Source organism: Rhipicephalus sanguineus, chromosome 1 (assembly GCF_013339695.2).
Source record: "Rhipicephalus sanguineus isolate Rsan-2018 chromosome 1, BIME_Rsan_1.4, whole genome shotgun sequence".
Taxonomy (NCBI): domain Eukaryota; kingdom Metazoa; phylum Arthropoda; class Arachnida; order Ixodida; family Ixodidae; genus Rhipicephalus; species Rhipicephalus sanguineus.
The window spans coordinates 240,938,910-240,950,918 of record NC_051176.1 but is presented as its reverse complement, the minus strand read 5'-3'; the positions used below and the strand labels follow the sequence as shown (position 1 = coordinate 240,950,918).

General features: G+C 39.5%; 1 protein-coding gene across 2 annotated transcripts in view; it reads left to right on the top strand.

Moving 5' to 3' along the window:
• LOC119375360 (AFG3-like protein 2) overlaps nt 1-12,009 on the top strand; it is a 68,351-nt gene that overhangs the window by 42,771 nt on the left and 13,571 nt on the right. For both annotated transcript variants that reach the window (XM_037645549.2, XM_037645542.2), the window contains exons 10-15: nt 2,590-2,743; nt 3,545-3,674; nt 4,411-4,508; nt 4,622-4,732; nt 5,717-5,913; nt 10,985-11,104. In XM_037645549.2, coding sequence (XP_037501477.1) covers nt 2,590-2,743; nt 3,545-3,674; nt 4,411-4,508; nt 4,622-4,732; nt 5,717-5,913; nt 10,985-11,104 — 810 coding nt within the window. The remainder of the gene's footprint in view (nt 1-2,589; nt 2,744-3,544; nt 3,675-4,410; nt 4,509-4,621; nt 4,733-5,716; nt 5,914-10,984; nt 11,105-12,009) is intronic.

Here is a 12,009-nt window from a genome sequence, read left to right as displayed (position 1 = left end):
ACTCAACTTGAGCATTACTATCAGCCTTATGACGGCTCACATTGATACTCACTTCTGCTCACAGATACTCAACGCACTTGGGTTCATATGCCAGCTCAATTTTTATTGATCTGAGGCTTGCCTTGGCTCCCCCCCCGAAACATTTTTCAAAGTTAGTTTGTGATAAAAATATCTCGTGTTAGTCATATCTTTCAAAGTTCGAGATCACAACGTGTATCTTAGAGCTCCGATCATGCGAGATATTGTCGTTTAAGTGCGTTGACATCCTGATCGAAAAAGCTAATGAAACGCCAACAGAGTCATGAGTCGACTCACTCAGACTCAGATCGAGCCGTGTGTCTGAGTCTGAGGGAGCCTGAGTGAGTAATATTTAAGTGAGTTTGAGTCCGAGTGAGTCCGGTTGAGAAAACGTTTAGTGAGTCTAAGTTCGAGTGAGTCCGGTTGAGGAAAATTTTGGCGAGTCTGAGTCCGAGTGAGCCCCAAGGGCAAAATATATTCTATGAGTGAGTCTGAGTGAGCTCCACATCTTTTGCTGACCTATGTTAGGGAGATCGCAGGTCTTGGGAACTTAAAATTTGTGAGAAAAAAAAAAAGACTTTTGAAAACCCTTCGTTTCAGCATCTGCGTTACCTAATCTATACTGCATTGAAATGATTTAGCTGAAAACACACTCTGTGTGTCAGAAAAAAACTTATGGTTGAAAAGGAGCTCAGGATGATGGAACAACACCATAGTTTATGGAGCAATCTTTAGCTTTGCCCACTGCCAATCTGACATCATTAAGAAGCTCAAAAAACTTTGCGTTTCATTTGCACCAACACTGTCTCCTGTCCACCAAAATGCCTGTGGCATGCTCGCCAGCTAGGTCTACTTTGAAAACATTGTTGATTAGCCATTTCTAATTTTAATCTGCGAATCTATGCTCAACAACCAAGAAAAAAAGAGAGAGAGGATAAGAAGAAAAAAAAATGCTTGAAAGTTGACTGTTCGTAATCATTGAGTGAACTCTGTTTTTATGTCTTCAGGTGTGTGCACCATGGTTTTGGTAATAAACTGATCTTAAGTGCAATTTACACTTTCCATAAAACTGGCAAGTTAGGGTGCTCGGCATCTGACCCGCAGGTCACGGGATCGAATCGCAGCCACTGCAGCCACATTTTCGATGGAGGCAGTAATGCTTCAGGCCCGTGTACTTAGATTTAGGTGCATGTTAAATGTGCCATGACAAGGTCACCCAACAATTAGCGATTTTCAGTGAAAAATAGGAGTAGAGGATCTGTTGTGCCTATGCTTATATGAAAAATGGACTGTAAATGAATATTTCAGTGCAATATGAGCCCTAGAATTCGACTGCTATAAACCCCGCCTACTGCTGGTGACCACCATTTTGCCATGGCGTGTGTGACGTCATGTACTGCATCGAGCGGAGCCTTCGTCTTCCATCAAAGTTTCAGCCGCTACGAAGCGTTCACTTTAGATGCCAAGTGGAAGAATGCTTAAATATCAATTGCATGCGCAACTGAGCACAGAACAAAATCATTCGCCAGAATGCAAACACTCGCAAGCGGCTTGTTACATCATGGCTTGTGAGTGCGCCAGTGTTGCCTGACTCTCAGGCCGCTCACGTGTTTATCAAAAAATACTCGATTATAAATTAAGTGCTAGACCAAATGTACTAAAAATTTGGCAGCTTGTTTGCGGACGCACAAGGATTAATCCACATAACACAGATTACGATCGAAAATTGGGTGTTATGGCCTCTTTAAAGAACCCCAGGGGGTCGAAATTTCCGGAGCCCTCCACTACGGGGTCCCTCGTAATCATATCGTGGTTTAGGGATGTTAAACCCCAGCATTTAATCAATTAATTATTAGAAAACTGCCAGTCTTACTTTGTGCATTGATATGTCTGCTTTGCCTTTCAGGTGAAACTAAAATTTTTAGTGACATGAGATCGCACATTTTCTCGTATAATGCCTTATTTGCGCTATTGTAGCACACACCCGATTGTAATGCACAGGTAATTTTACTGGGGAAAATTGAAAAAATAACTTGATGCCAATTTCGCTTTTGAGCTTGATTGTAATGTCCATACAAATTTGAGGGCTACATATAGCGAAAAAAAGTGAGCGTTAGAATCGTGCAAATACGGTAATGCATTTTTTATCAATGAGGTTCTACTGTATTCAGTCGAAATACCTGTTGGTGAGAAGAATGGAAAGAAGCTCTAGTGCATCACGAAAGCAATATTCAGTAGCACTGAATGCAGACATGGAAACACACAGAGGAGGCAAGACACACAAGTGACAGCAAACATTCTGCTTTGAGGCATTACTACCATCAGTAGAAACAGTAGAAGGCTGCATCTCTTTGTTTTTGAACCTGCAGTGGATAACATTGCCATTTGAATGTACTTGAGATAGTATTATACCACTGTATGTTTAAGGAAAACATTCTGAATTTGCTGTTGCATATATGTGCTCTTTTCCATGTTTGGTTAGTGCAAACTGACCTGAGCATATTCCTTTCTCGTTGGAGACTGTTCATTGTCAGTAAAGTCTTTTATATTCTTTTTGGGTTTGCTTCTTAGGTGCGTGATATGTTCTCTATGGCCCGGAAGAATGCCCCTTGCATTCTCTTCATAGATGAAATTGATGCAGTCGGTCGCAAAAGAGGTGGTCGGAGTTTTGGAGGCCATAGTGAGCAAGAGAACACACTTAACCAACTCCTAGTGGAAATGGATGGCAAGTGATGACTTCTGTTACTCAACAGCTAGACCACTATTTTGCACTCTGTCATTGTGTGTGACTTGTTAGTGTTTAGGGATTCTATAGCAATGCTGGTAATAAAAATTGATTTCCTGTCAGTGCAAGGTAAAGTGATTACATATTCAGTTGTTGTGTGGACTATAGTGCCAAATTGGAAAAAAAAAGGAAAGCTCTTTTGCTCCTGATTGATAATTTTCACTACATAAATTGTGCTTATGTACTGTGATGATTACCTTAGATTGCCGTGTTACCTTTAAACAAGTTTAAAGCTCTGCCTCCTCAAGGTCTGAATATTGTTTGTTAGGTAGTGTGGAGCATTATCTGCTATTAGTTGACGTCAAGCGCTACTTTTCATGACAGGATAGTACAGTACAAGCAAGGTTCTCTAAAATGTTTGGTTACACGTAACTGGATAAGCTGCACACTGCTAGACAGGTACTAGATTGCATGCATGCTCTGAATATTTTGTCTTACTTTCATGTCTTTTACATGTTTCATTTTATACATTGATAGCTAATGGTTGCATATGTCCACATAGCTTGGAATGAGTGTTGTTTGCATGTATGTTATCTTTATGAAACTACTTTGAAAGCTATTTGTTTAGCTACTTGAAATCTATGAACAATTTGAGTAATGTTAGATTGATGACGTGAAGTTATTATCATGCCATAGTTCCTCAGTTTTCTTAACCTCACTGCAGAGAAACTTTAGAACATTCAGTAGAAAGTTTTGTGGAAGTGTCAAAAATAGATCTTTTTATTTTTTTTTCTGGAATAGGTTTTAATACAACTACAAATGTCGTCGTTTTGGCTGCTACAAACAGAGTGGACATTCTTGACCAGGCTTTGTTGAGGCCTGGCCGCTTTGACCGGCAAATCTTTGTCCCTGCACCAGACATCAAGGGACGGTAAGAGTTATGTCTTCTGCAAAAGTGTCTCCATTTTGACTTGTGCAATGCCGTGTAACGTGAACGTTCTGTAAATACCTCTCTAGGCTACCTACAGCATGCACTAAACCTAGTGTCTACACAATTAGGAACTACTATCCTGCATACAGCTTGTGTGCTAAAAATTAAAGTGTACATTGTAGCTATCTGAGTCCTTCATCAGAAGTACTTCATTGAATCAACAGAAACTATCTAACCATATGTCTAACTGTATGAAACTGTATGAAGTGAACCGTATGGTTCATGTCACACATTCAGGTTTTTTGTAGTTTACGATTGTAATGGAACAAAATACCCTTGCCTGTTTTCCACTCGTAGTCACTGCAGGAAAACTTCCAGGCTCCCACTTTGTTCATAAGTGTTATCATTTCTTATTATTGAATATATACACTACACTGCGCCACCACATTTCTGCAAGAATGCATTGCGAGTCTCGTATATTTACCTTAACTACTTGTAGTATTGTTGTAGCTCTTCATTTTCTCTTGACGTTTTGCGTAGCCTATTTTCATATTGTAACAGCAATCGTGGATTCGTATTAGTTGTGTTCACTTTTAAAGGCGTGCTTTTAGTGTTTGAAGTGAACCCTCTCCATTTTTTTGGGTTGTTATTTAGTGCATCATTGTCCCTAATGTTATGCCCCTACTCAGAGTCGTTAAAGTCAATAAAATGAAATAAAATTAATGTTACCTTTCAGTGCTTCAATATTTAAAGTCCATTTAAAGCCACTGAAGACACTTTTGGACAAGGTGGACCTTGCACGGAAGATGGCTGCTCTTACTCCTGGATTTACAGGTACTATTAGTTGCAGTTATCTGAAATGTGACAATGTATGGTGCAGTTTACCTAGATGGGTACGGCAGGGGTAGTGTTTCATTTAGTGAGTTTTTTTGCTGCTTGTGATGCAGGAGCTGACATTGCCAATGTCTGCAATGAAGCAGCCCTCATAGCTGCACGTGATCTCAATGACAGCATCAACATGAAGCATTTCGAGCAGGCTATAGAACGAGTTGTTGCTGGTAAGGTTCACATTTATGTTTTGTCTTCATCCTGCGTATTTGTCAGTTTGGGTGCCTGTTATGGTGACAGTCTGGTAAATTGTGATGAGAATGTCGTATATGGTATATCACATTTGTCCGCTTTAAATGTTCTAGGAAAGTAGCTTACGGAGAGAAATCTTTTTGGTGCAGAGCTACAAAATTTATTAATTTTATACTTTTGTTTTAGTAACCTAGCAATTTTCTGTTTTGGCAACTTCTGTGAAATATTTGAATTCCTAAATCAAATCAAACTGCTCTTTCCTTGAGTTACTACAATTTAGCTTTTTCCCAAATAAAAACATTTCAGTATTTTTCATGTATCTGAATCAGGGTTACCAACTCTTCAATGAAGGGAGTCATGACGCAGAGGAAGTGGGGGTGGGGGAGGTGGGGGGCATACACTAATGTAGAGAGCAATGCAATCAGTTTTCTTTCTTTTATTTCTTTCCTTTTTTCTTTTTTTTCCTTTTTTTTGCGGTATCTTCCAGAGAAATCAACTATTTCTTTACTGTTGTGACCTCTTGAATTGGTACTTCAGATGGCTACGTGCTGCTCGCCACACTTTCTCTTGCTGGAGAATGTACTCGTGAAAGTTGTCACACTTCACGCGGAACTTAAGCTAAAGTGGCTAAAGCCCCTTGCAGCCACTGCTGCATTGCTTTGTGCGTGCGATTTGTGCGAATTTCGTGTTCTGTAGTGGGACGTGCGCGTTGTTGGGCGCACGTTGGATCACACAAAGATTTCTAACTGGACGGCCCGGAAAAAATCCGGGACATATAACTGTCCTGACTGGGACTGTGTGAGACTTGGGACACTGTATGAAAAGTTGGGACAGTCCCGCAAAATCCGGAATGGTTGGTAACCCTAATCTGAATAGAGAAACTGGAGTTGGCCCTGACCTAAACCTTCAGGCTGTTTGAAAAATTTGGCATTACATTTCTTTTAATTTAAATTTCCTTTAAGGAATGGAGAAGAAAACCAATGTGTTACAGCCAGAAGAAAAGAAGACTGTGGCTTACCATGAGGCAGGACATGCGGTGGCAGGCTGGTTCTTGGAGCACGCCGACCCTCTTCTGAAGGTTTCTATCATCCCACGTGGAAAGGGACTGGGCTATGCACAGTACCTGCCCAAGGAGCAGTATCTCTATACTACAGAACAGGTGATATGCTATAGTTTTTGCTCACAGGTCACCTCACTTGTCACATCTGCAGGCTTCTGTTGTGGTGTGACTCACATCACTAATTCAAAACATTTGGTTACAATTTACTAATTCTATGCCTTGAAATTCAACATGGAATCCTTTAAATGCCTCATGAGATGACGGTTGTATTTTTCCTCTATGATCCTGTTTGGAGCAATGCAACTGCTTTTACTCCTTGTCTTCTGATAAAGTGGTGAAAACCGTTTTAGTGGAACTTTGTCTCTTGTCATGAAAAATTTGATGTTAGCACTGATATGCTCCCAAATTTGAAGCATGTTTCTGGAGCAAATAAAAAAAAAAGACAACTGATAATGGCTTTTCGTTGTTCTATATATGTTCTCTGTAGTGTGTGTGTGAAATTACCGTAAAATGCCAAGCAAGCTCCCCCCCTACACGGTGATGGATAATCCGATAAGATTTAGAAGGGGGCCCCTTGCTCGGTCGCATATCAAAATTATAGTGGCGGAAGAGCTGCTAAGAATAAAGAATGCACAGCCTGCTTCTAATGAAATCCTTTATTGAATGTGAATGTATTTACTGTTTTTATCCGCCCTCGTCGGGTAAACAAAAGCAGTGAATGAACAGTGAAAATGGCGGGAGGAGAGAAGTGGTCGCATATTTGAAATCTCCCGAAAAAGGAGAGGGTCGCTTGCTTGGGTAGGTGCACTTGCTCGAGATTTTACGGTAGGTGTGTTGTAATGGTCTAGTTGCTGCTAAAGATACTGTCAGAGGATAAAAATAAATTCAGAACACAGGAAGAATGTTTATATTCGGGGTTCTTCGTTTTTGGGTAAAACTCGATAATTGGCAATATTTGTACCCATAAGTTTTATGAAAATTGGATTAAACTAGAGTTCTCTCCAATATCTCCTTGAAGTTTCATCCTTTCATAAAAGGTAGGAATAAATGCAGGTGCCACGAAACTAGTGAATACTGCTTGCCTTTTGTTAGCAAGTGGTAAAGATACATTGTTGGCATTATTCATATATGGACATAATGTACAGTATTCACGGATTGAAATAGGACAATTTAGGGCTAAAAAATGCACTTGTTTTCGTTTCTACCATCTTCAGTTCGGGTCATATCAGCGTAATTTCGATTCGAATGCTTAGATCAGAGCCAACATTATCTTTAGAGACCAGATTCGTTGCGACATGACGTGGTTATCTCGAGCAATTGCGGATACAAGTTGTTATACTAAAAATTTTGATGTCGTGTTTGAATCTGTGAGTACTGTACACATTATTTTTGCTTAACAATCAAGGGAAAACCAGCATATACATAATGCATTCAACACCTGCTGGCCTGAGTGTGTGAGAGCTTGTTTATAGTAGTTCCAATAGTGGTGTCAGTGCTGCATTGTGACACTGCATTACAGTTGCACATGTCACACACACATGTGTAAGGCAGTAATGCGGTAATAAAGGAACACAATGCTGCTACTCTGCGTTGTGTGCAATAGCTGTGATCTTGAGAGCAAGTTTCCCCAGCTGACATACATTTGAAGAAGAGTGGCAGGTTGGGTTAGTTTGTATTCTACTAAATAAAAATTGTTGCAAGTGCATATAGTGTGAGGCGTAAAAAGGGACTACAAGAACAAAAGACCCAACAGGTCTAGAATGGACAGAAAAGTGTTCAAAAGGTGCATGTTAATGTACATCAACAAAGGCTTGTTAAGTTTAGAAAAAACATCACACCTGTTGCGAAGCATGTCTATGTGCACCTGCTTGTGCTCTTATTTCTTTTAGAAAAAGTGTCAAGAGCATAGTAAATGAGGTATATTTGTGCTTTTTGTTCATGCCACTTAATTTTGAAGTGCAAATAATGCCCACAATCGAGAATGTATATGAATAACTTGCGAGCAGCCTTGCCATGAAATGTTCCTGTCAATGATCTTGCTAGTTTAAATAGAATGTGTATGTTCAGAACAAGAATATTGTCTCTTCCTCTTTTAAAATAACTTCCTATCATTACATTAATTATAACTAACAGACAAGAAAGCCAAGGAAAGTATAGGGAACGTTATTTGTAGTAATTATGATGTAAATGTGAAGAAAGTAAAGTGGATGAAAAGATAACTTGCCGCTGGCAGGGACTGAACCTGCGACCTTCGAATTCAAAGGTTGCAGGTTCGAAGGTCACAGGTTCGGTCCCTGCCAGCGGCAAGTTATCTTTTCGTCCACTTTACTTTCTTTACATTTACATCATAATTACTACAAATAACATTCCCTATACTTTCTTTGGCTTTCTTGTCTGTTAGTTCTAATTAATGTTGTGTCTAGCAAAGAAAAATGAACCCTTAAAATTCCCCTTCTTTCGTTCCTATCATTACCACATTCCCTGCTCTCCTGGAAAAAAGAAAGAAAAAACAAAAATGATAAAACCCAAAACTTCAGGATCCTATTTATATTGCGTGAAGCCCACATGTAGTTGGGAACTGAAGACATACAAGTTGGCTGTCACGGCTCGTAATTCTAAAAAAAATAGCAGTCAAGTGTTTTTCAAGAAGAGCTAATGGTTGTTTTGATAGTCATAAAGAGGTAGCTTAAATGATTGGACGTACTCCAAAGAGGCATGATCTGCCATACCCGTGGCAAGGTCAAAATACTTTTGGCTGCCTGCTTTACTGACACTAGAAGGAGGCACTTCTTCTACGTATATGTTTATATATATGTATATATATATATTTTCGCTTATTTCAGAACTGCATGTAAGTATAACTGCTATATTGCAACCCTTGACAATGCTGTAAAACATTTATTTAGACCTACTTTGACGAAATGCATTTATGCTAGGCTGATTTCATTACACTACAGTGAATGTCTTTTCTGGACACTTGAATGAACATGCTAAATTCAGCTTCGAGCTGAAACTTAGTCCTTGTATTGCCAGTGGGCTGCGCTCAGCCATTTTGTGGTGTGGGGAAGGGTAATATGGTACTCTGAAACACTTTTTAGAAAGTCTAGGTAGTGGATTGTTTGGCGTCACTTCCTGCTTATTATCGTAGCCCATGTGGGGTACAAGCACTACAGCAAGTACAGTTGCAAAATTATTTTTCTTTATATGGAGGTGACTGCGAAAGTATCTGAACAGGCAAGTACTGTAACCACTAGATTAGGCTAAGTGGAAGAACAAACCTTGATAGGCTTTTGCCATTCCTATTGGCTAAGGAGCACTCTAGCTTTGACATTGCTGCAAAGAACTACTGAGGTAGAGTATCAAACAGGAAAAGGTGCTGTCAAGATTTGTGACTTTGTGAGAAGCTGGTGTGTCTCTTTCATTTCATCGTGGTGTCACCACCTGTCTTTTGTTTTTGTGTCTTTTCTGCTTTATCAAGCCTCCTGCACACGCCAAGGTGGACTTTTTCTGAATGTGTAATTTACCAATCCAACTTAATTTAATCATCTTTAATGTCTCTTCAATACCCATGTCACATGGGCAAATAAAATGGCATTAACTTTCTAATGCCTTGCATTTTAATACCATTTTCATGATGCCACATGAACAAACCTAATATCATTTGCTACTTAATGTGTTTACCAGAACTCATTCAAGTGCAAAATGCATGCTCTTGATGCCATAGCTTGTGCAGTGCCGTATTATTGAAGCATTGGAAATAGCAGCTGTAATATTAAAAAAAAAAAAACATCACTTTCAACAGCAATGCTCAAATCAGAAGTTGTACTTAGTAAGCTCCTCCAAATTGGCATTGCAACAGCTTCCACGTGACAGGTACCGTTATGCTTCAGAACTTTGGATTCAACATACAATGGCCAAAGTAGCTATGGTCTGTTGCAGTGTTGTAAGAAACAGCAACAAACCCGAGCTAACAGCACCATATTATGCTTATTTCTATTTCACTACTCTTAAATGTATGCGTGTTAAAAAAATACCCAAGGATGCTTGAGAAGATGCTGCTATTGACATCATTGAACCAAATGTGTATTAAATTTGGGTGTGTGGTAACTCTGATGAGAAAAAAAAATGTCATTCAGGAACTTAATGGTTGAATGACTGAATGTCATTTGTTACACCAGTGTGCCACGAAGATAAGGCTTGTTGTAAGCGGCCAGTGTTTTATGAGCTATGTAATAGTTCTGCGATACCGTGCACTCTCAGTGTGTTCTGGGAAACATTGAGTGCTGCTAGCTATAATAGATCTGCAGGGCTATTTCAATTGTCATCTTTGTAGCAATGCCGTGCAGCATTGGCATATCTCGTATGTGTTGGCTAACATTACAGTGCGGAACATTTGCGGTCTCAAATGCTGTTGGCAAGAAGGAAGTAGCAACACAGTCATGAACATACAAAAGGGCATTTATTGCACTCTGTTTACACAATAGTACCATATAGCCTGACTACATATACATTGAGAACTATGTACTGCTCATCATGCAAGGGCACTGAGCAAGTAATCTTAACCACTAATTCCTTAGTCTTTTGCTATTGCAATCTTGTGAACAGAAACAAGTCCGAGTGATCATACACGCCCATACAGTGAAATCACAGTACATTATTATAGTTCTTATGAGACCACTGAAAATAATTGCTATTTTTAGATACTTGCTGCATAGAAAACTCGCGAGTTAGTGTTAAGACCTAAATTCAACAAAAATAATTGTTTACTGTAGTACTGTGTATACTCACAGAATTAAATGCAACAGAGAAATTTTAAAGTAGGCATCCAGCAGCTGTAATTACTGAGGAGTGCGATTTCATGCCATAATGCATCCAGACACAAAGTTGGCATGAACTCTGATGTGAGCGTAAGAACCAAATTTATGCTGACATAACGGGAAACAGCTTAAATTATATGCCAATGATGCATATTAGTTAGGTCCTAAATTGACACATTTTATTCAGTGAGAAATGCTTTGAATGAAATGCACAGTGTCCATGGCAGACAAACTCCCCACTATAGAAGTGGGACACGTGTGTAAAGAATTCATGTTCAAGTGTGTTGTCTCATATTTCTTGAACTAAGCAATTGGGCAGTTTCTGTATCATACTATTTTATTTGTATTTGCAGCTTCTTGATAGGATGTGTATGACCTTGGGAGGCAGAGTTTCTGAGCAAATATTTTTTGGCAAGATTACAACGGGTGCTCAAGATGACCTGAAGAAAGTAACTCAAAATGCATATGCACAGGTATGTATTGGCAGTGTAGCAGCTTCTTCTGTTTATAATCATATGCCAGAATTACAGCACTGGTGACCTTGTCATGCTACAAACTTTGCAATATCTTTGTGTAGTTGCATCCATAATTTACAGGAAAAACCAGAGGAAGTTACTTGTTTGTGTTTTGAATGCAGTATAGTCCTGTGTAGTATTTTTTTTTGTTTTGTTAGCTATTGTTTAAGTTTGGCCATCTATTTTCAGTGTTCATGATGTTGGGAGGGTGTTGGTTCTAAAATTTCAAGGTGCTGTTGCCACTGATCTTTTGCTTTTGTGTCAGTACAGTCGAACCCGCATATATTGAACTCACAGAAAAACAGGAATAAGTTCAATATATCATATAATTCGTTATAAAGCTTTTAATTTTTAGAGAATTTACCACATTTTTGGTGCTAATTTCAGTGTGTTGGCTTCATGGAACTGCTCCACGATATTACAAGGAGGGCGGCTTCACAGCAATACGAGGGGATATTTTTAGTTCATTTTTTCCGTGGTTTGTAGTTCGGGGTGTGGGCTACTTGCAGCCGCTGGTTACACTCGAGAAAATACGCAATTGATGTGAACAGCATCTCAACACCTTCATACTCAGCCGTGTGTACTCATTGGACGCCTGGAAGCCTCTAGTCCGCCTTGGCCCTAATGTTGGCCTAATTTTTCAATGTCATGCTCAGCATGTTCTTGGGATGCTGTACACAGTGACAATGTCAAACTTCTTTTCTCTACATTCAACTGTTTTGATTATCACCAGAATTGAGGAGAACAGCAAGGCTTTTCTGTTTTACGGCAGCCGTTGTGTTAATAAAGGGAGTGGTGAAGCAAACTGGTGACTCGACACGACGGGCTGATGGGCGCGACGACGAGGAATCATGCGACAAAGT